The sequence below is a fragment of the Lithobates pipiens genome, unplaced genomic scaffold (genome assembly GCF_037356315.1).
Source record: "Lithobates pipiens isolate NorthernLeopardFrog02 unplaced genomic scaffold, aLitPip1_a1.2 Scaffold_1, whole genome shotgun sequence".
NCBI lineage: Eukaryota > Metazoa > Chordata > Amphibia > Anura > Ranidae > Lithobates > Lithobates pipiens.
In genome coordinates this window covers 203,753,490-203,777,939 of record NW_027507685.1, presented here as the reverse complement: position 1 = coordinate 203,777,939, position 24,450 = coordinate 203,753,490, and the positions used below count along the sequence as shown (strand labels likewise).

The window sequence follows — 24,450 nt, the reverse complement described above, 5'->3', positions numbered from 1 at the left end:
CGTAGGGGACAGAAAGCTTCAAAAGTAACCATAGCTAGATGGATTAGGCTAGCTATAGCAGAGGGGTATAAGGCCTTGAATAGAGATCCTCCTGAGGGTGTTAAAGCTCACTCCACAAGAGCGTTGTCTGCATCCTGGGCAGAAAGAGCTGGTGCCACCCCGGAGCAGGTATGTAAAGCAGCCACATGGTCAAGCTTTTCCACCTTTACAAGGCATTACCGACTGGACTTAATGTCTAGTCAGGATCAGGCCTTTGGGAGGAAAGTCCTCCAGGCCGTGGTCCCCCCCTAATCTGGTAAGTACTTGGGGATCCTCTCAAGGGCTGTCCTGGAAGAACACTTGGGAAAACTGGAGTTAGTACTTACCGGTAACTCCTTTTCCGGTGGTCTTCCAGGACAGCACGATCCCACCCTTTATTTGATTATAATGATGTACTAATGTTATTACCTGTTATGGTTTATATGTTTTTCAGTTCCATCCTTCGGTTCTTGGTGAATGACTGACCAGGGACCTGAGGGACCGCCTTTTGAACTGTGGCAATGTGTTTCCTGGGTCGATGGGAGGAGCTCCATCTCTCAAGGGCTGTCCTGGAAGACCACCGGAAAAGGAGTTACCGGTAAGTACTAACTCCAGTTTTAGTCATTTGTTTTTTTTTATGTCATTGAAATAGTTCTGTCACTTTTTTGTAGAGCCTTTCAAAGGCAGGAGCAAACTTCATGAGCCCTGAAGGCGTTTACAATCCAATGTTCTTACCACATTCTCTGTGTGTCACTCATGCATTCTGCAGCCAGTTTGGACAGATTTCATGACTACAATGTTTTTAGGCCGTGGGAAGTAAATGGAACACTACAGGAATTGCACAAAATACAAGGATGATGTACAAACTGCATGCTGTCCCCAGCAAGACTGTCTGCATGGAGTTGGTATATTATCACTCTGAAATCAGAGTACAATACTATAATTGGCATAGATGGGTTATTAAAGTGGTAGTAAAACCACATTAGCTTTTTTTTTTTTTTTTTTTTTTTTTTTTTTAAACCCTGCAAGGTAAAGGCATAATATGCTAGTATGCATACTAGCACATTATGAAATGCTTACCGTAGAACAAGGCCTTCACAGCTCTGCACTGTCACTGTTGCCAGGTGCTTCCACCCAGTCTTCCACCCAGTCTTCCACCTGGGTTCTCGTCCTCCGGCCATTTGATTGGGCGCGCCGCAATGACATCACTCCCACACATGCGAGCGGAGTACTGAAGGGACGGCATGGGTATATCCTCCCTTCAGAGTGCATGCTCCGGTGACATCCCCGGCTGCATGCAGTGTGAATATCTCCTAAACCTTGCAGGTTTATTAGATATTCACTGTACCTACAGGTAAGCCTTATTATAGAGGCATCGGTAGGTACAAGTGCCAAAAAAGGACTTGCTTCCAATTTAAAGCGTACCTAAACCCAAGAACAAATAATCTTATATATTGCAACATGTAGTGGTCCGGTCCAGCCCTACCAGATGTGCACCACATGCATGGTGTTTTTTTTTTTTTTTTTTTTATCGGTGATCCTGCCAGTAACAAACTTCCTGTTCTCTGGTGGCATATTCTATCTATGGAGTAGAAATATTATTACCCTAGGACAGGACACCCCCGCACTCCTATATCTCCATATTATGGAGGAGGTGTTTTGTAGTCCTCTGACATTGCTAGTAACAATGCTGAGAGCACAGGAATATATCCGATCATTATAATTCTGGCAGGATCGACAAGTATTTTCTTGCACATTCCTAACCGATCTATTTATTTGAGATCCGTGTATCTACTTTTTTTTTAAGGTTGGGTTTTGGCACATCCTCCCTCTATCTATTGCATAGTCTTTAGGGAAATTTGCCTCTTCATTTACTAGAATCAGGTAAACCTAGAAATGCTGAGATGATGATGATGTGTTGCTCTTGCATAGTCACACCTAATGTTTCAGATTATGACGGGGAGGAGGAGGGGGGTCCTCTCTGTCATCCGGCTTATCCGGGTGTATTACAGTAACCATTCAGAGAGATCTTTTCCTCTATTTAGTGTGTCATGTGTGATATTGTGCAAAGCTTTGCTGGTGTAGCAAGATTTCCCAGCTAGAGAGGAACAAATGGCATCAGATGACCACAGAGGGTGAGGATCATGTTTAAGCAACACTTATCTGGTCAGCCTGTAGTGCTGGGGAGGGGGAAGGGAGATGCATTGTGTGAGCACATCGGCACCCAAAGAACAAGATTAGCTATAATATACAGCCTGTTGGTGACTGCCTTCTTACCATCATTTTTTGTTTTCAGATCTACATGTAAAAGTAACGTAAAATGTATGTAAACACCAAATCTAGATTTCCCATCTTGTCGCCAATCTTTTAAATGCTTCGGGGTATAATTGTAAAAAACGAATTGCAGAGCTATTCATCCTGAAAAACTGAAATTCATTCTGTGCAAATGATGGGGAAAATCAAATGTTATTAGGCTATTTTCTCTCCAGGTCGAATGTTCTTCACTAATATAATCAGGAAAGTTCCATATCATGGGCACTAGATCTAAACCACTGGATAGGAACTCTCCTCTACTGGGCCTCCAGCCAGCTGCAGATTCTTTAATCTTCCCCAGAGCCTCCAACCTCCCATAGGTGCCTCCTGAGAGCCCCCAATCCCCCCCCCCCCCCAAGTCTGCTGCAGGGTCTGCGGCCCTCCATAGTATCCCCAACAGTGCTTCCCAGCCATCTAAAAACCCTAATGATGGGGCACTATTCCCCTCCCCCACTGACATCATTGATGGGGCACTATTTCCCCCTCCCCCCTTACTGTCATCAACAATGGGGCACTATTCCCCTCCCCCCTTACTGTCATCAATGATGGGGCACTATTCCCCCCCCCCCTTACTGTCATCATCGATGGGGCACTATCTCTCTCCCCTCCCCCCCCCCCCCCATGACACCACCGGTAGAAAAAAATGGAGAAGGGGACGGCCACACTCCAAAATAATGCCTTTATTAAAAGAAGCTTAATCCATACATCAATCAGAGACACAGGTCCAGATGATAGCAGGCGCGTTTCGCACTGTTAACAGCGCTTAATCGTAGCTGTAGGACTACCAATCGCAATCTTTTTTTATACACAACAAAATAATATATGGTGGTCACCTGCCCAATTATATCTAATCCAGATAGCGATCAGCTGTAGTCCTGCAAAAACCTTTCACACATGTGGGGGGAGGAGTAATCACGGAGGCGATCAAGGCAACCAATATATTAAATCATTTCAACCCATAAAAGAAAAGGGAACTAAATAATAAACATATATTGGAGTGACCTTATAAATTCAGGGTTAGATTAGTGGGCTGCAACAGATCGCTCTCCTTGGCACTCCATATATATATAATAGATTTCTAGATAAAATACATAACATACGATATTCATGTGTCTGCCAAATACCCAATAAAACCATTAAGTGAGGTATAAACATTGATAAATGTGCAAAACAAAACATGTAATATAAAAATGTGTGTATACATATCGTTCTGTGTATGTGGCTAAATATCGATGTGCGACGTTCAAGATGAAAGCAAAACGAAGCAAAATGCTTTACCCATGACATAAGGTGATGATAGACACACACATGGATGTATACATACGTGTAAATGGGGACCCTTACATGATAGAAAAGGCAGGTCAGGGACATAGCGGTTTTATATTATGTGTGGAATAAGAACATTGATCCTCAACCTAAATGTGGCCACATGTCACGTGAGGCCCCCATGATCTAGGTGTCCATATAACTCCAGATGTTTAGTTTCGTGGGGCCGTCCTTTTCTCTCTTTTTTTTTTTTTTTTTTTTTGCCATTTGACTTTGCTGAGCCGAAACCCTTCATCTCCTATATATTACGACGGGCTAACACGAGCAATACCACCTGGAGTGGTAATTACCTTTTTTTATTTGGTGTTATTGGCCTGTGCATACCTTTTTTTTTTTTTTTTTTTTTTTTTTTTTTTTTTTTTTTTACCTGCTCCAGGGCCGTAGATCCCCCTTCTCTTTTTTTTTTTTTCCTTCTCCTTCTGGGGGGTTCAGTACTAAGTAAGTCTTTTTAAATAAATTGCACCAAAATTAAAAAGACTGGAAAAAGGAAAAACGGTATGTGTTGCCCCTAGTAAGCAATCACATCCTTAATTGTATTTTATCAGGTCCTTTAGAAAATCAAACCTGATTTCAGTTTTTCCTTATTCTAGTGTTTATGAACACTGTTGGCTATTGTCCAATATTAGAATCCAAACAGAATAGGTGCAAAGTGAGTGCGCTGCCTACCTACCTACAAGGAGATGGTGCCCTTTGCAATCCTCAGTAAGGTTGGCTATTATGGTGCAAAGTGCACCATGTTGTCCGACTGAGCACTCGCTGACTTTTAACTTTTACAGATTAAAAAAAAAAAGGGGGGGAATGCACTGCCTACCACAGGATGGTGCCCTGTAATAGCCAATCTTACTGGGCAGGTACAAAGGGCACCATCTTGTGGAAGGCAGCACACTCCCTGTGTTCACATTAACTTAATTTTCAGTTAATCACAGAATAAAAAGAAAAAATCTATCAACTGAAAAATGACCAGCCCTGAATACAATGACTTCTCTTTAACCACCTCAATACAGTGCAGTTACACCCCCTTCCTGACCAGACCAATTTTCAGCTTTCAGCGCTCTCACAGTTTGAATGACAATTACTCAGTCATGCAACACTGTACCCATATGAAACTTCCGTCCTTTTTTCCACACAAATAGAGCTTTTTTTTAGTGGTATTTAATCACTAGTGAGTTTTTTATTTTTTGTGCTATAAATAAAATAAAACGTAAATTTTGTGAAAAAAATGCCTTTTTCTTTGTCATAAATTTTTGCTAATTAGTAATTTTTCTTCATACATTTTGGCCAAAATTAATACTGCTACATATCTTTGGTAAAAATAACCCACATTAGTATATATTATTTGGTCTTTGTGAAAGTTATAGAGTCTACAAACTATGGTGCCAATCGCTGAAAATTGATCACATCTGATCAGGCCTTCAGTACATCAGGTGAGTCTCATTTCTTGAGACACTAACAAGTCAGGAAAGTACAAATACCCCCCAAATGACCCCTTTTTACAAAGTAGACATTCCAAGGTATTAAGTAAGTAGCATGATGAGTTTTTTTTTTAAGTTGTCATTTTTTCCCACAATTCTTTGCAAAATGAAGATTTTTTTTTTTTTTTTTTTTTTTTTTTTTTTTTTATACAAAATTGTCATATTATCAAGTTATTTCTCACACACAACATATGCATACAACAAATTACACCCCAAAATACATTCTGCTACTCTTCCCGAGTACGGCAATACCACATGTGTGAGACTTTTACACAGCCTGGCCACATACAGAGCACCAACATTGATGTAGTACCTTCAGACGTTCTACGAGCAAAAATGACGCATTTCATTTCTCATTCACCTATTACAATTTTGAAAGCCCTGGAGTACCAGGACAATGGAATTGCCCATAAAATTACCCCATTTTGGAAAGCAAACACCCCAACGTATAATCTGTGAGACATAATGAGTCTTTTGAATGGTTAATTTTTTTTCCAGAAGCTTTTGGAATATGTGGAAAAAAATTAAAGCGCATTTCTTTTTACACAAAATTGTCAATTTATGAGATATTTCTAACACATAACATGTATATAGCAAAAATTACACCCCAAAACACATTCTGCTACTCCTCCCGAGTATGGCGATACCACATGTGTAGGACTTTTACACAGCCTGGCCACATAGAGAGGCCGAACATTAGTAGTAGTAGTACGTTCAGGCATTTTAGGAGCATAAATTACACATCTCATTTCATTCCTACCTATCACACTTTTGAAGGTCCTGGACCACCAGGACAGTGCAATTACCCACAAAATGACCCCATTTTGGAAAGCAAACACCCCAACGTATATTCTGAGACATGGGCTGCAAATAGGTACTGGGGTACTCTGATGGCCTGGTGACAGGTACTCTGATGGCCTGGTGACAGGTACTCTGATGGCCTGGTGACAGGTACTCTGATGGCCTGGTGACAGGTACTCTGATGGCCTGGTGACAGGTACTCTGATGGCCTGGTGACAGGTACTCTGATGGCCTGGTGACAGGTACTCTGATGGCCTGGTGACTGGTATTTGGGTACTCTGAAGGGCAGTGACAGGTACTCATATGGACTGTGACAGGTACTCGGGTACTGAGATGAACTGTGACAGGTACTCGGGTACTGAGATGAACTGTGACAGGTACTCGGGTACTGAGATGAACTGTGACAGGTACTCGGGTACTGAGATGAACTGTGACAGGTACTCGGGTACTGAGATGAACTGTGACAGGTACTCGGGTGCTTTGATGGGCTGGGACAGGTACTCGGGTGCTTTGATGGGCTGGGACAGGTACTCGGGTGCTTTGATGGGCTGGGACAGGTACTCGGGTGCTTTGATGGGCTGGGACAGGTACTCGGGTGCTTTGATGGGCTGGGACAGGTACTCGGGTACTTTGATGGGCTGGGACAGGTACTCGGGTGCTTTGATGGGCCGGGACAGGTACTCGGGTACTTTGATGGGCCGGGACAGGTACTCGGGTGCCCTGATGGGCCGGGACAGGTACTCGGGTGCCCTGATGGGCCGTGACGGGTGCCCTGATGGGCCGTGACGGGTGCCCTGATGGGCCGTGACGGGTACTTGGGTGCCCTGATGGGCCGTGATTGACAGGTACTATGAGGGGTGGTGACAGGTCCTCTTTATTGAGGGGTGGCGGCAATCAGTGTGATTGGTGTACACTAGGCGGTAACGAGATGTTACCGCAATCTCCTCCTCACACACGATCGGTGTGTGAGGAGAACAACCCGGTAACATCTCGTTACCGCGGTTTTTTTTCATTTTAGTGATCGGCTGTGAAAGGATCACAGCCGATCACGTGGGTAAACAGCCGGCCAATGGCTGTTTACCAGCGTCGGTGACGAGCAGTGTTCCCGGGGAACACGCCGCCACCGACGTGCACGCGCAGCGCGATCGCGCGCATGCGCCGTGCACGTGTTTCCCTGCACCAGATCTCCTTCACAAAAGTGAGTGTGCTGCCTTCCACAGCAGATCAAAAACACAGCGATTGCAATGCGGAGCGGTAAACGCACAGGGATCACAGCATTTCCTGTAATGCATATGTATGAGCCAGGGGTAAAACAGGGCCAAGGCATGCCACTGAGGGCAGCAGAAAGTCCAGCTTGGTTCTGGCATTGACAGATCTGTTATGGTGCCAACTGCTGAATCCGTAAGCCAGTGAGCACCACAACAAGCTTGCCGGGGCCAAGCTGGACTGTCTGTAACGCAAGCAAGCCTCAATCGCATACTTTGCCAGTTGCCACACAGAACAACAGACAGTCTCTCATTGACTCACGATTACCTAGTATGAACAGCAGCAGCAGTCTCAGCAGTGGTAAGTCTGAGGACACTCTCTGAGACTAGGCCAGAAGAGAGAGTGACATACCTGGACAGGACAGCAGCAATCGGGGGGTGGGGCACTTTACAAGTTCTTTGTGCTCCAAGGCTCACTTCCTGCTTCCCTACTACGCATGTGCGTCTCGCGCTATCCCATTTGTCCCTGCTGTCTTCTGGGACCTGTGTGTCTCCCGGAAGATAGTGGGGGGGGCGGAGAAGGCGCCGGAAGTGGCATAGAGATACCAGTGGGTGTATTAGACGGGTATCTGCTCCCCCCTGAAAGGCGCCAAATGTGACACCAGGGGGGGGGGGAAACTGGAAAAGTGGAAGTTCCATTTTTGGGTGGAACTCCGCTTTAAGAGTCTAAGTGATGACACAAACGTCACTATCCGGAATGTGGCTAAGGGTGGCACAGTGGTTGTCCTCAACTCTGGTGTCTATAAAAACGAAGCACTGAGGCAACTGACTGACACTAGCACCTACCTTTTTAAACGTAGGGGGAACCCCGCCAAATCGTTCAGGAATGAACTATCCATTGTTTTAGACAGTGCTGTCCTTTCAGGCATATTCACACAGAAAGAAAGGGATATGTTCATTCCTGACTGCCCGATCACACCAGTGTTCCATCACCTCCCAAAGATCCACAAGGGATTAGATCCCCTTTTTGGTAGACCAACTGTTGCAGGTATTGGATCACTGAACGAACGCTTGGCTAATGGGTAGATGATTACAACCTCTGGTTAGTGATCTACCAGGATTTCTCAGACACCACACACCTTTTGATAAAATTGAAAGCCTTTGCATGGAAGCCCAATTACAATCGGGTTACATGTGATGTGTCCAGTCTCTACTCATCCATAGCACATTCCCTGGGCATACAAGCAGTTTCATTTTTTTCTTAAAAGATCAGGTCGGTTTTCCTTTTTTTTTTTTTTTTTTTTTTTTTTTTTTTTTTTTTTATATAATTAATGTTTATTAAAGAAAAGAGGCACGTACAATAGTATAGTAAGCAATACATAAACCAACATATATACATAGGGGGCAGTGGTATTACTTCATTAGTTACCAAGGCTCAGAGCCACATACTGCCCTCGAGGGCTTAGCTACTATAGGCAGTTTATAAACCTGAACCACCATCAGGCCTGCAAAGACGCAGGATCAGGTAAACGGTACCACCGCCGCTGGAACCAGTCAAACTCTGTGGCAATAAAAAAATACATACCACTCTTCTGTTATTAAAGAGAGAATACCAGGGACAGAGATAGAGACTGAAAAGAGAAAGAGAAGCAAGGAAGCAAAAGACATAGAGAAGTGAGAGGGATGAGGAAGTGGGGGGGGGGGGGTAGGGAGGCAGGTCCACCTCTGATATCAGCCGCAGAATAACACTAGAAACTGCAAAAGTTACAATCACATCACAATGGTTGAGACATTATGTCTGCATAATTAGAGGAGTATTTAAAGGCAACCCAACAGGCCCAGATCTGCGTTGCCAGTTCAGATTTACCACGGAGGGAGAGAGTCATGTCCTCCATGTAATAGGTGGTATCCACGTTGAGTAACCAACGTCGGAGCGTGGGGATCTTCCTCAGTTTCCAAAACTGTGGGATGAGGGTTTTCACGGCATTAAGAAGGTGGGGTGTAATTGACCTCTTATAAGGGCCTGTTGGCTTCCCTGTGCAGTGAAACAGAACATACCACGGGTCGTTGGGGACCTCCCAGCCCTGGATCTCTTTAATCCAGTATAGAATCGCCAGCCAGAATGGACGGATCCTAGGGCAGTACCACCAAATATGAGCATGAGTAGCTTCCTCTCCGCACTCCCGCCAGCACAGTGGTGAGGACTGAGGAAAAAACCTGTGTAACACCACAGGCGTGTAGTGCCATCTGGTCAAAAGTTTATACGCCATTTCTGCCGCTTTAGAGGATCCGGAGGATGTATGTGCCAGGGTCAGAATTTGCGACGTCCGAGTCGGTGTAAGATCCGTATGCAGTTCCCTTTCCCAGTATCGTAGAAATGCGGGAGTGCCAGTAGAAGTGAGGAACAGCAGAGCTTGATAAAAGAACGAGACCGGCCTCTCAATTGGGCTGGTGGCGGCAAATGCGGTTTCCACAGGTGTAAGCTCCGCCAAGGAGCGTAAGGGTTTAGGGAGCAAGCGAACAAAGTCCAGCAGTTGATGGTGTTTCCAACGGTCCATATATGATATGGGGGAGTCACCCATGATGGAAGAAAGTGACACAACGCCGGAGGGGCCGGCGACTTGATGCAGGTAGATGTTATTGCCCAGCCGCCAGGGATGAGTTTGGGGGTCCATATTACCAGGCGGGAAGAAATTGTGTCCCACCAAAGGCATCAGGGGGGAGTTATACGACCAGCCATGAGTCCTACAGAGAGAGTCCCAGACCATCAAGGATGAATGCGTTAGCGGAGACGTAGTAGGCAAGAGAGTCCAGAATTTTCTCGGGATCCACATCATCGTGGAAAGTTCAGCACCGCACAGGTCCGATTCTAGAGTAACCCAAAGTTTCGTATCCTTGCAATACTTCAAATCAGTGAGCCTAGTCAGCACAATGGATCTATAATACAGCTTAAAATCTGGCACTGCTAAGCCCCCCTTGCATTTAGGGCGAGAGAGGAGAGATCTAGGCAGTCGGGGACGTTTCCTATGCCATATATATCGATATACCAGAGATGTCAAAGTAGTAAAGAAACCCACCGGTATCCCAAACGGGACCATCTGAAGCATGAAGAGCACCCTGGGCAGCAAATTCATCTTAACCAGCCCAATTCTGCCCAACCAAGAATGCCGTAGCTGGGACCACTTCTGGATATCTGACCTAAGTGTGTTAAGCAGGGGTATAAAGTTAGCACGGAAAAGGGACGACAGGGAGGGCGTGAGTTGAATACCTAAATATTTCATGGAGCTCATCTGCCAAGTAAAGGGAAAGTTCAGTTTCAGGTGGGACACCTGTCTGGAGGGGACAGAGATGTTTAACAGTTCCGATTTGGACATATTGATTTTAAAATTCGAGAACTCAGACATGAGGTTGGGGAGGGTGATCAATGGTTGCTGTACATAAAACAATATTTCCCAAGTGTTCTTCCAGGACAGCCCTTGAGAGATGGAGCTCCTCCCATCGACCCAGGAAACACATTGCCACAGTTCAAAAGGCGGTCCCTCAGGTCCCTGGTCAGTCATTTGTGTTTCCTCCGTCGGAGGAACATGTTGCCAGGAACCTGAAGGCCCCTCTCAGGGGCTGCCTGAGAACCTGTAGCCATGAGGGACCGGGTCCTATTCCTTGGCTGCAGTTTTGGGTCCATACCTTTTTTAAACGGCTCGGGTACCGTCCAGCTGATTCGGAGCAGACCCGTTACCCTCCTCCTTCCAGTGCCGAGGTGGCCAGGGGCAGAATGGCGCTGGTTTCCCCCAGGAGCGGTGAGTGGAACCTCCATCTCAGCTCCTTGTTGCGGTGGGGTCGGAGACGCCGAGCGTCACTTCCGGCGGAACCGCGTCATCACTGCGTGCCGAGACTTCCGGTTCCGGGTCTCTAAAGGTACAAGGAGGAGAGGGAGAGCCAGCGCTGTGCCTGTGAAGCCCGACCAGCGTCCAGCAATACCGGACTAGCGGCGGGATCGGGAGCATCAGAGGGGGACCATGGAGGCTATTCCCCAGGATACTCCGGCGGAGACAGGCACCAGCCAATCCCAGGTAGGCTGCTGGGCATGCTATTACTCTGGTGGAGTGGTGGTGTTTGTAGGCTGGGTCCTGTAGTGCCCCACGGTGGCGGTTTACTCACAGTGAGATTGTTTGCACTTGGTGATTGAAGGAGGGACATGGGGCTGACGCTAAGAAATCCTTTGTCTTCTTATTTCAGGCTAAAGATATCCCAAGGGAAGACAAGACAGGCCGCAAAAAGTGTCCTAATTGTGGGAATAGGTTGTCCTCTGGCTCTAACAAAGCCCTATGCAAGCAATGCATTGCAAGCTTGCTTAAATCTGAGGCAGATTCCCCTTTAGCAAAGTTTTTGGGCTCCTTTAAAGAGGAAATGGCGTCGACCTTTAAGTCCCTCCGGGAGTTAATCACTGACGTGGGATCAGCTGCAGCTGCCTCCACGAGTAAAGCAACTATAATCTCTTCCTCACCATGCCTTACAACACCCAGCTCAGGGGAGCCCCGTATGATCAGGGAGCCTAGCCCCACGTTGATTAGCCCCGATTCCTCTGACACTGACTCGGGTCAGGAAGAGGATCAAGTAACATCCAAAGCCTCAAAGTATAGATTGTCTCTTGAGGAAGTAGATGAGCTAATGGGGGCTATCTATGATACGCTGGAAATTGAGGAGGAAGAAACTCAGTTATCTAGACATGATCAAATGTATGAGGCTCTGGGGAAAAAGAAAGCAAGGGTTTTCCCTATACATAAGGTGCTTTCTGACCTTGTCCTTAAGGAGTGGTCTGAACCAGATAAAAAGGTTTTCTTTCCTAAATCCCTTAAGAGAAGGTTCCCTTTTGATGAGAGCCCAGAGGCGGTCTGGAATAAAAATCCTAAACTAGACGCCCCTTTGTCCAAAATCTCAAAACAAGCTGATCTGGCTTTTGAAGATATGGGTCACCTGAAAGATCCAATGGACAGGAGAACTGACATTGTCTTAAAGAGGGCCTGGGATGCCTCTATGGCAGGCTTAAAACCAGCTCTAGCCACTTCTTGTGTAGCTAGAAACCTGGAGTTCTGGTTGTCGCAACTTCAAGAACATTTAAAAGCAGGCACTCCTAGGGGGGAGCTTCTGAAATCCTTCCCTATGCTTTTTAAGGCCACCAGTTTCATCTCTGACGCCTCCACGGACTCCGTAAAATTTGCGGCTAAGTCAGCAGCACTTTCAGTGGCAGCAAGGAGGTCAGTATGGATGAAAACCTGGGGGGGAGACACGGCGTCTAAGACCCGCCTGTGCAGCGTCCCTTTTACAGGAGACTTAGTCTTCGGGCCTGAATTAGACTCCGCCTTAGAAAGGACGGCGGATAAAAAGAAAACCTTTCCCGCAAAAAAGAAAAATTTTCAAAGAAAAATTTTTCGTCCCTTTAAAGAACCCTCTAAACCAGAGAAGAGTTCAATCCCCAAAAAACATTGGTCGGGGCATAAAGGGAAAGGAAAAGGGGGCATACTGTTTAGCCGCCCCAATCAGGATCCCAAACCCCAGTGATGCCAGGGTCCCTGTGGGAGGAAGATTAAGCCAATTCCTTCCACAATGGGAAGAGACAACTTCAAACGAATTTGTCTTAAACATAATAAAAAGGGGTCATGCGCTGGAGTTTCACAGCCGCCCTCCTTCAAAGTTTGTAGTGACAAAACTTCCAAGTCACTCAGAAAAGGCCAGGGCCTTACCCTTACTGATAGGGGAGATGGTGGATCAAGAAGTATTGACACCAGTCCCTATACAGGAACAAGGAGACGGTTTTTACTCTCACATTTTTGTAGTAAAAAAGCCGTCAGGAAGATTCAGATTAATTATGAATCTCCGACCATTGAATCGCTCCATCCGTTACAAGAGATTTCGGATGGAGTCCATTTACTCCATAAAGAATCTCCTGCAGAAAGAGATGTTTATGGCTACCCTGGATTTAAGGGATGCTTATCTGCATATTCCAATAAAGGAGGAATGCCAGAAATTCCTTCGAATGGCAGTACAGATAGACACAAGGGTTTACCACTTTCAGTGCCGAGCGCTTCCCTTCGGGCTGTCATCCTCCCCAAGAATCTTTACCAAAGTTCTCGGAGAGGCTTTAGTTCCACTGAGGCTTCAGTCAGTCTCAATTATTCCCTACCTAGACGATCTACTCCTAACAGCACGCTCGGAGAGTCGTCTTTCTCAGGATCTGGAGTTGACTCAACTCAGCCTGAGTCGGTTAGGGTGGATTGTCAGCCAGGAGAAATCCAAGACAACCCCAACACAGGAGATCCTGTATCTGGGTTACTGGATCAAGTCAGTAGATCAAAAAATTATACTGCCGGAAGAAAAGATTTTGAATCTGTGGCAGAGAATATCTTTTCTTCAATGCAGCCCCAAATGTACAGTGAGGGAAGTAATGTCGGTCTTAGGTCTTATGACAGCAGCCATTCCAGCCGTACAATGGGCCAGGTTCCACCAAAGAGACCTTCAGGGGTTTCTGCTAGAACAATTAAGGGGCAGAGATCTGGAGGAGGAAGTTTTGATCCCCTCAAGGATAAAACGCTCCCTCTGGTGGTGGAAGGACAGGGAGAACCTGAACAAAGGGGTTCATTGGGTCCTTCCTATCACTTCAACACTGACAACAGATGCGAGCAGTTGGGGCTGGGGAGCCCACCTCGGCTCAAGCTGGGTCCAGGACAAGTGGACCCCGGAAGAGAAATGTTTCTCTTCCAACTGGAAAGAGCTAACAGCAATCCTGAGAGCGGTCTTAGCCTTTCACCCCACAATACAGGGTCACCATCTACAAGTCCGTTCAGACAATATGACGGCTGTAGCATACATAAACAAACAGGGAGGTACCAAAAGTCCTCGTTTGATGGTAGTAGCCAGACACATTTTCCAGTGGGCAGAAGCCAATCTGGAATCCATTTCTGCAGTCCACCTGAAAGGGGAGCTGAACAACACGGCGGACTTCTTGAGTCGACAAAAGATTTCGAACCAAGAATGGTCCTTACACCCAGAGGCATTCAATCTCATAACAAATCACTGGGGAAAACCAGAGGTAGACCTTTTTGCGAACAAAAACAATGCAAAGGTTCCAAATTTTTTCTCGCTAAACCCAGGAGATCGGCCCCTGGCTGTAGATGCCTTGCAAGCTCCATGGTCTTTCAGTCTGGCGTATGCTTTTCCCCCTCTTCATCTCATTCCGAGGGTCCTAGCAAGATTCCTCAAGGAAAAAACCTGTTTGATTCTAGTAGCACCGTTTTGGCCCAGGAGACCATGGTTCACAACGTTGCTACAATTGACAGATTGTCCACCTCTAAGGCTTCCCTACAGACAGGACCTCCTGTCGCAGGGACCTCTTTACCATCCACAGGTCGCCACACTGAAGCTTTCGGCGTGGTTACTGAGGAGGAAATCTTAAAGAGTAAGGGCCTGACAGATGAGGTAATTGCGACCTTACTACAGAGTCGCAAACCAGTCACGAGGGCTATTTACAAAAAAGTCTGGCAAAAATTTAATAGCTGGTTGAATAGCCGTGACATAAACACGGCTAATATTCTACAGTTTTTTCAGGAAGGTGTAAACAAGGGTTTAACCCTAAGTACCATTAAGGTACAGATAGCTGCCTTAAGTGTGTACCTAGATGAACGTTTACAGGAAAATCCTTTTGTCGCTAGATTCTGTAAGGCAGTCGCTAGACGCAAGCCAGTCAGAGTCACCAAAGTCCCATCCTGGGATTTAGCAGTTGTACTAAAAGCTTTCTTGGGGTCACCCTTTGAGCCTATCTCGGAGGCCTCCTTAAGGCTTGTTACATTTAAGACAGTACTCCTGGTGGCAATCACTTCAGCCCGTAGGGTCAGTGAAATCCAAGCCCTTTCCATCAGGGAACCTTTTCTACAGATCCTAGAAGACAGAGTCATTCTAAAGACAGACCCTGGGTTCTTACCAAAGGTAGCATCTAGCTTCCATAGGTCCCAAGATATTGTCCTTCCCTCATTTTGTCAAAATGCAGCAAATGAGAAAGAGGAACGTTTTCATTTATTGGATGTGAGGAGGTGTATTCTAGAATACCTTAAAGTAACAAATCCATTCAGAATTTCAGACTCCCTTTTTGTCCTTTTCTCCGGACAGCGTAGGGGACAGAAAGCTTCAAAAGTAACCATAGCTAGATGGATTAGGCTAGCTATAGCAGAGGGGTATAAGGCCTTGAATAGAGATCCTCCTGAGGGTGTTAAAGCTCACTCCACAAGAGCGTTGTCTGCATCCTGGGCAGAAAGAGCTGGTGCCACCCCGGAGCAGGTATGTAAAGCAGCCACATGGTCAAGCTTTTCCACCTTTACAAGGCATTACCGACTGGACTTAATGTCTAGTCAGGATCAGGCCTTTGGGAGGAAAGTCCTCCAGGCCGTGGTCCCCCCCTAATCTGGTAAGTACTTGGGGATCCTCTCAAGGGCTGTCCTGGAAGAACACTTGGGAAAACTGGAGTTAGTACTTACCGGTAACTCCTTTTCCGGTGGTCTTCCAGGACAGCACGATCCCACCCTTTATTTGATTATAATGATGTACTAATGTTATTACCTGTTATGGTTTATATGTTTTTCAGTTCCATCCTTCGGTTCTTGGTGAATGACTGACCAGGGACCTGAGGGACCGCCTTTTGAACTGTGGCAATGTGTTTCCTGGGTCGATGGGAGGAGCTCCATCTCTCAAGGGCTGTCCTGGAAGACCACCGGAAAAGGAGTTACCGGTAAGTACTAACTCCAGTTATCATCAGCGTATGCTGCGTATTTGTGCTCCGTCTTGCCTACCGCTATGCCATGTATATTCGGGTTGTGTCTGATGAGAGAGAGGAAGGGTTCCAGGGAAATCGCAAACAAAATTGGCGAGAGTGGGCATCCCTGGCGGGTGCCATTGTATAAGGTAAAGGGGTCACTAAGGGTGCCATTAATCCGTATTTGAGCAGTGGGGTGTTGGTACAACGCCGATATTTTAGAGCGCAGAGAGGGGCCAATACCTAGGTGCACCAGCGTAGCCATAAGATAGTCCCAGTCCACCCTGTCAAACGCTTTCTCAGCATCCGTGGAGAGTAACAGGGTGGGCTGGGAAGTCCGCCGCACATACGCCATCAGTGAAAGTGTGCGAAGAGAGTTATCCCGCGCTTCCCTCCCAGGGATGAACCCCGTCTGGTCCCGCGAGATCCAATGAGGTATCAAGGGGAGCAGCCGGTTCGCTATGGCTTTAGCATAAATCTTTGCGTCGATGTTCAAGAGCGAGATAGGACGGTAGCTCGCGCAATCACTGGGGTCTTTGCCCGCCTTGGGCAGAACCGTGATGTGGGCATGAGTGGTTTCCGAACGAAGGCCTCCGCCAGTCGAGGTCACGTTAGCGTAATCGGTTAAGTAAGGGAGTAATATGTCCGCGTACGCTCAATAATAAAACACCGTGAGGCCGTCAGGACCCGGGGCTTTACCACAGGCCATACTCTTCATGGCGCCCAGAAGCTCCGTTGCCGTAAACTCACTCTCCAAGGAAGCCAAGACCTCCGCGGAGAGCGTGGGGAGGGCGGCACAGGCCAGATAGTCCCGGATAAGGCGTCCCCGTGTATCCCCATCGCGGACGTCCTGGTGCACCTGATACAGCCGTTGATAAAAGTCCCGAAACGTACGGGCTATGCGGGGGGTGTCAAACACCAGGGCTCCCGAGGGGGTCTTAACTTTAGCAATGAACGCCGCGTTCTTACGCTGTCGCACCGAGTTGGCCAGTAACCTACTGGGTTTATCCCCCCACTCATAAAATCGGTGAGCCACCAACCGAGAACGTCGCTTTTGGTCCAGGTGAAGAAGGGACTTTAGGGTCTCCCGCTTCTCCGTCAGGGCATGGAAAAGGGCCGGGGTCTGGTTCAGTTTATGTTGGCGCTCCAAGCTTGCTATGTCACGCAGCAAGGTGGATTGGTGTAGCATGCGCTCCCTCTTTTTCCTAGACCCCAATTCCATCAGCTTACCCCTAATGTACACCTTGTGGGCCTCCCACAACACTCCCGGAGAGACGTCAGGGCTCACATTAGTCTTAAAATAAAACTCTAAATGGTCACCCATCACCTTTTTATCCGCCTCCTCGGCTATCGGATCCTCATTCAATTTCCAGTTAGTGGACTTCAGGGGTATGGACTCTACTTTAATGGTTAACGAGATCGGTGCGTGATCTGACAGGGGAGAGGAGTCAATGCTCGACTTCACGATAATCGGTAGGTGTTGATGATCAATGAAGCACAGATCAATTCTGGAGTACGTTTGGTGTACGGAAGAATAGTAGGTAAAGTTCTTTCCCGCGGGTGAGCGATTCTCCAGACATCCATCAACTGCATGTCATGGAGACGTGAGCGAATAAACCTCAATCCTCTGCTGGATAAAGAGGAGCCACCCCTTGAGGTGTCCAGAGTAGGTTCCAGCGGAACATTGGTTTTTCCTTTTTGCTACAGGAGTTTATTTTATTGAGCCTTGAATTTTTGCTTACACATAACTTTTTTTTATGTTTGGTGAATTTTATCTCCAGATGTGCGGTGCCTCGATGGGAGCCAAGTTTTTCTCCATCACTGGCCAATGGTGGGAGATGGTAGTATTTTTGGATTGAATTGTCCCCACTGCAAAGATACAATATTTTATTGTCACTTCATAGACAATCTGCTGTTTGTTGTCGTGGACGAGCAATTCAACATGGAAACTTGGTTGGACTATTTCAATGAATATAATTCGAATTTATGATTTACAGGGCATCATAGCCCCAGGTCCATCGAGATGCTGGGTGTTGAGTAGGGATGAGCTTCGTGTTCGAGTCGAACATACATTCGACTCGAACATTGGCTGTTCGCCCGTTCGAATTCCGAACGTTATGGGCCGTTCGCGCCAAATTCGTGTGGCGCTCACGGCCCACAATGCACTGCGCCATCGCAGTGCATTGCTGGCTCATGATTGGCCAAGCATGCACTGTGACCCCGCATGCTTGGCCAATCACAGCGCCGGCAGCGAGGAGAGCCATGATTGGCCACAGGCAGGATGCCTGTGGCCAAACATAGCTCAGGCTGTGTAGTACACGCCTCACACTACAGTGGTGTGAAAAAGTGTTTGCCTCCTTCCTCATTTCCTGTTCCTTTGCATGTTTGTCACACTTAAGTGTTTCGGAACATCAAACCAATTTAAATAATAGTCAAGGACAACACAAGTAAACGCAAAATGCATTTTGTAAATGAAGGTGTTTATTATTAAAGGTGAAAAAAAATCCAAACCATCATGGCCCTGTGTGAAAAAGTGATTGCCCCCTAAACCTAATAACTGGTTGGGCCACCCTTAGCAGCAACAACTGCAACCAAGCGTTTGCGATAACGTGCAATGAGGCTTTTACAGCGTCCTGGAGGAATTTTGGCCCACTCATCTTTGCAGAATTGTCCTAATTCAGTTACATTAGAGGGTTTTCGAGCATGAACGGCCTTTTTAAGGTCATACCACAACATCTCAATAGGATTCAGGTCAGGACTTTGGCAAAACCACTCCAAAGTCTTCATTTTGTTTTTCTTCAGCCATTCGGTGGTGGACTTGCTGGTGTGTTTAGGATCATTGTCCTGCTGCAGAACCCAAGTTCGTTTCAGCTTGAGTACACGAACAGATGGTCGGACATTCTCCTTCAGGATCTCTTGGTAGACAGCAGAATTCATAGTTCCTTTTATCACGGCAAGTCTTCCAGGTCCTGAAGCAGCAAAACAGCCCCAGACCATCACACTACCACCACCATATTTTACTGTTGGTATAATGTTCTTTTTATGAAATGCAGTGTTCCTTCTACGCCATACTTGGACACACACCTTCCAAAGAGTTCCACTTTTGTCTCATCGGTCCACAGAATGTTGTCCCAAAAGTCTTGGGGATCATCAAGATGTGTTGTGGAGAAATTGAGACGAGCTTTGATGTTCTTTTTGCTCAGCAGTGGTTTTCTCCTTGGAACTCTGCCATGCAGGCCATTTTTGCCCAGTCTTTTCCTGATGGTGGAGGCATGAACGCTGACCTTAACTGAGGCAAGTGAGGCCTGCAGTTCCTTGGACGTTGTTGTGGGGTCTTTTGTGACCTCTTGGATGAGTTGTTGCTGCGCTCTTGGGGTAATTTTGGGCGGCCGGCCACTCCTGGGAAGGTTCACCACTGTTCCATGTCTTCGCCATTTGTGGATAATGGCTCTCACTGTGGTTCGCTGGATTCCCAAAGCTTTGGAAATGGCTTTATAACCCTTTCCAGACTGATAGATCTCAATTACTTTCTTTCTCAATTGTTCCTGAATTTCTTTGGGTCTCGGCATGATGATGTGTAGCTTTTAAGGATCTTCTGGTGGACCTTACTGTGTCAAGCAGCTCCTATTTAAGTGATGCCTTGATTGTGAACAGGTGTGGAAATAATCAGGCCTGGGTGTGGCTAGAGAAATTGAACTCAGGTGTGGACAACCACAGTTATAGTATGTTTTAACAAGGGGGGCAATCACTTTTTCACACAGGGCCATGATGGTTTGGATTTTTTTTTACCTTTTAATAATAAACACCTTCATTTACAAATTGCATTTTGTGTTTACTTGTGTTGTCCTTGACTATTGTTTAAATTGTTTTGATGTTCCGAAACACTTAAGTGTGACAAACATGCAAAGGAACAGGAAATGAGGAAGGGGGCAAACACTTTTTCACACCACTGTATATAAGGCCGCCAGCGCGGCGGCCTTGTGTAGTGTGTTGGCGTCTGTAGGAGCAAGTGGGTGTTCTGTGTACCTTCAACACAGTATACACCGTTTGTTATCGGCCGATTTTGCGTTCTTGCTCTTCTGTAGTGGTTGTTTGCGTGCCCTGACCGCAGTATACAGCGTTATATCCACCTATATAGCTAGCTATCTTGCTCTTTTATAGAGCTTGCAGTCAGTTGTAGGAGATTCTGCATGCCCTGACCACAGTATACACCGTTATATCCACCTATAAAGCTCTTCCCTAATTGAGCCATCTGCCATCTGCAGGAGTTAGTGGGTGTTGTGTGCCTCCAGCACAATATACACTACCCAGTTTCTGGTTTTCCCATCTCCCTTCAGGCCATTACCATGTCTGGAAGGCCAACAAGGAGAGGCAGACAGGCGCGAGCCGATAAGAGGGGAAGCAGGCTCTGTGTCTAGAGACAACAGTGCTGGTTGTGGACGCAGTGCATCATCATCAGCACGTGGCCATGGGACACGCTTGTCCTTCTCGGCAGCTGGACATGTTGAGCTGCAACATGCTGAAGACTTGGTAGAGTGGATGACCAAGCCCTCTTCATCCTCCTCATCCTCTCTCACCCAGGCTCAGGGTACTAGCAAAGCAGCTGCCAACGCATCGTCTTCCCTCCTCAATGTCCTCATCAGTGACTCCTTCCCTAGACCCACCACGTCCTCCTGAGGAGTCTCCTGAACTCTTTGAGCACAGTGTTGGGTACATGCTCCAGGAAGATGCCCAGTGTTTTGTAGGCTCTGATAATGATACTCAGCTAGAGGAAGGCAGTAGCGTGAGCGCAGAGAGAGGGGATGCTCAAGAAGGACCGCAATCTGGCAGTCATGTTCCACAAACTGCAGCATACTGCCAGGTTTGCTACAGCGATGAAGAGGGAGGGGATGATGAGGGCACTGACTCCTCGTGGGTGCCTGGTAGGAGAGAGGAGAAGGAGGCACATGTCCAACGAGGCAGGATGCCCTCTGGGGGCCAGCTTAGGGGCAGCACACCGACTGAATCACACCGCAGAGCTCCGCCTGTGCAGGGCGCTGCCTCTGCGCGTTATTCTAAAAGTTCTTTGGTGTGGGCCTTTTTTGAGACGAGTGCACCAGATCGCACCACTGCTATTTACAACGTATGTCTCAAGCGTATCTCGCGTGGCCAAAATATCAGCCGCTTGGACACCACATGCTTGACCAGACATATGTTGACCTGCCATGCAGCTCGTTGGCAAGCGTACCTCAAAGACCCACACCAAAGAACAAAGTGGACCTCTCCTTGCTCCTCATCAGCTGGGATCTCCAACCCCACTAGACCTTCAGTCCTCTCTGAAACCTGCTCTGAGAGGAATGAAGGTGTAGAATTAGGTGTGTCACAGCCAAGTGCTTCCGGGCACTCTGCTAGCAGTACACCCACGTCCCATTTATAGCAGGCAAATGTCCCTGCCCCAGCTGCTGGACCTCCGAAAGAAGTTCACTACCAGCCATCCACATGCCCAGCGGTTGAATGCTAGCTTGGCTAAATTTCTAGCACTTCAACTGCTGCCTTTTCAGTTGGTAGACTTGGCCCCCTTCCGTGAGTTTGTACAATGTGCGGTTCCTCAGTGGCAGGTCCCCAAACGCCACTTTTTCTCACGGAAGGCGATTCCGGCTCTCTACCTGCATGTGGAAGGCAATGTCCTTGCCTCGCTGGACAGGGCGGTCAGCGGTAAGGTGCATATTACCGCTGACGCATGGACAGGGACGTTACCTGTCTTTCACGGCCCATTGGGTCACTCTTCTGGCAGCTGGGAAGGATAGCAGTAGTGTTGGAGGTTGTTCCGCTACCACGCCTCCAAAATGCTACTATTGGTTGTGACACACCTCTCTCCTCCACCCCTTCCTCTTCTTCTTCCTCCATGGCCTCTTCCAGTGTTCTGTCCTCAGAACCAGCAGTGCTCTGTAGGCATTCCGGGGGCTACGCAAGTACGCAGGCAAAACAATGCCATGCCGTGCTTGCGCTGGTTTGTTTGGGGGATAGGAGCCACACTGGGGCGGATGTTTTGTCAGCTCTGCAGGGGCAGGCCGAGAGGTGGTTGACGCCACGCCAGCTTAAGCCAGGAATGGTGGTTAGCGACAATGGCACCAACCTCCTCTCCGCCCTCCGATAGGGACAACTGACCCATGTGCCCTGTGTGGCTCACGTCCTTAACCTGGTCGTGCAGCGGTTCTTGGGCAGGTACCCGGGCTTACAGGATGTCCTGAAGCAGGCCAGGAAAGTCTGTGTGCATTTCCGCCGATCATTTAATGCCTGTGCTCGGCTGGCTGAGCTCCAAAAGGAGTTGAACCTGCCCAAGAACCGCCTTATATGTGACATGCCCACCAGGTGGAACTCAACGTTGGCCATGCTGCAGCGGCTGCACACGCAGCAGAGGGCCATCAATGAGTACCTGTGCAACTACGGCACCAGGACAGGGTCAGGGGAGCTTGGTTTTTTTTCTCACCACGCCAGTGGGGCATGATCAGGGATGCATGCACTGTCCTGTCACCGTTTGAGGAGGCCACAAGGATGGTGAGCAGTGACAGTGCATGCATCAGTGACACTGTACCTCTTGTCCACCTCTTGGAGCATATGCTGCGTGGAATAATGGACAAGGCACTTGAGGCAGAACAGAGGCAGGAAGAGGAGGACTTCCTTCCCTCTCAAGGCCCCCTTTATCCAGACAGTGTTCCTGCTGTGCCACCCATCACGGAGGATGAGGATGAGGATGTGGAGGATGATTGTGTCAGCATGGAGGTGGAGGCTGGCACGCATCAGCAGCAGTCTTGTAGAGATGATTTACAGTCCCAAGAAACCCGTGGACTTGTACGTGGCTGGGAGGAGGTAGCTGCGGATCATGTTGTCCTTAGTGACCCAGAGGACTCCGGACCGAATGCCTCAGCTAACCTACGCTGCATGGCCTCCCTGATCCTGCAAAGCCTGCGGAAGGATCCTTGTATTCTTTGGATCAAGGAGAGGGACCATTACTGGCTGGCCACTCTCCTTGATCCACGATACAAGGGTAAGGTTGCTGACCTTATCTTGCCATCGCAGAGGATGAGACATCTCCGGGAGGCCTTGCAGAAAGGTCTGTGCAACGCGTTCCCAGAGACTGGGAGGTTACAAACTCCTGGTCCTGGACAACGTGTTGCTGAGGCATCGGTCAGAAGGAGCGGTGGAGAAGGTGGCCGCCTGACCGATGCGTTCAGACAATTTTTTAGTCCGCAGCCCCAAGGTATGATCAGTTCCAGCAACCATCGCCAGCGTCTGATTTACATGGTGCAGGAATACCTAGGGGCAAGGTCAGACTTCATCAAAATGAATCAGTCTTGGATCACCCACAGCTACCAAGCACCGGAAGCTGATGTAACCGAATAATTTTTTTTGAAATTTCACATCCCTTCTAGACTGCCTATGCTGATGCTGAGTGACTGTCCTGTTATGTTGATTGTCTATCCTCTTCCTCCTCCACTGATATGTTGGAAGACCATTTTTGGTTCTGGGTGATGCCACCAGCCTGATTTTTCAGCCCCTGTTTAACAGGGGCGTTTAATTAAAATTTTTGATGCATTTCTTTGCAGCAGGGCTCATTCCTGCACCATAACTAGAGTATATGGGAGAGGTTGCAGTGTTGTGGCACCAGTGCCAGCAGCCCAATCTTTCAGCCCCTGTTTAACAGGGGCTTGTAATTACAATTCTTGATATAATATTTCACAGGAGGGCCCGTTCCTGTGCCCACCCAGAGTAACTGTGAGGACTTTTAGTGTTGTGGCACCAGCACCACAACCACCAAAGTTAAATTTTTCTATCACTGTTCAACAATGGCATGTAATTACAATTCTTGATATAATCGTTCACAGCAGGGCGCTCCAGCGCCCACCAAGAGTCACTTTGAGGGCTTACAATTTTGTGGCAACACCAACACCTTGTTCCGCCATTTCTGCAGAGCACATAGGGCAGGCCCCTACTTTCAAACATCCAGGCCCCTACTTGCAAATGGAAGGAGACAACAGGAAGTGAGATGAAAAAAGACGGACGGTAAAAAAAAAATTATAAAGGGGTGATAACCCTTCCCTATGTTTTCCAAAAAGCTTAAAAATAGATTTTTTTAACTTTAAAAATGTACCAGTTCAAAATTCCACACTGATTCCACTTAACACAACAAATCTACACGGTCCCTGTCTTGTTTGCACCGACTGTATACTGCTGTTCTGAGTATATAGGGCCTGGGGGCCACACGCATTTCCTTTTTTTAATATGGGTACGGGGTTCCCCTTAATATCCATACAAGACCCAAAGGGGCTGGTAATGGACAGGGGGGCTACCCATGCCATTTTTCTCAATGATTTTCATCCATATTGCCGGAACCAGATATTACATTAAAAACGCAAGCAGTTTGAAATTACTTTTTTTTTCCGTTTAAATGTCATTTTGTGCAGGGACTGTTCTAAACACGGGAAACACGTGGCACTTCACAGGCATACTATAGACACCCCCCCCCAGGCACGAT

The 24,450-nt window shown here is 47.4% G+C and overlaps 2 protein-coding genes across 3 annotated transcripts in view; both read left to right on the top strand.

Annotated features, from left to right (window-relative positions):
* LOC143982171 (rho GTPase-activating protein 11A-like) overlaps positions 1-24,450 on the top strand; it is a 90,273-nt gene that overhangs the window by 8,246 nt on the left and 57,577 nt on the right. The gene's annotated exons all lie outside the window — the stretch shown is intronic.
* LOC143982164 (lamina-associated polypeptide 2, isoforms alpha/zeta-like) lies at positions 363-15,909 on the top strand. 2 transcript variants are annotated; one of them, XM_077480637.1, is made up of 2 exons: positions 363-484; positions 10,680-15,909. In XM_077480637.1, the coding sequence occupies exon 2, from the start codon at positions 12,740-12,742 to the stop codon at positions 15,584-15,586; it is 2,847 nt and encodes a 948-aa protein (XP_077336763.1). In that variant the 5' UTR covers positions 363-484; positions 10,680-12,739; the 3' UTR covers positions 15,587-15,909. The 2 variants fall into 2 exon arrangements, with proteins under 2 accessions (XP_077336763.1, XP_077336773.1); XM_077480647.1 differs by having other exon boundaries at positions 10,680-12,743.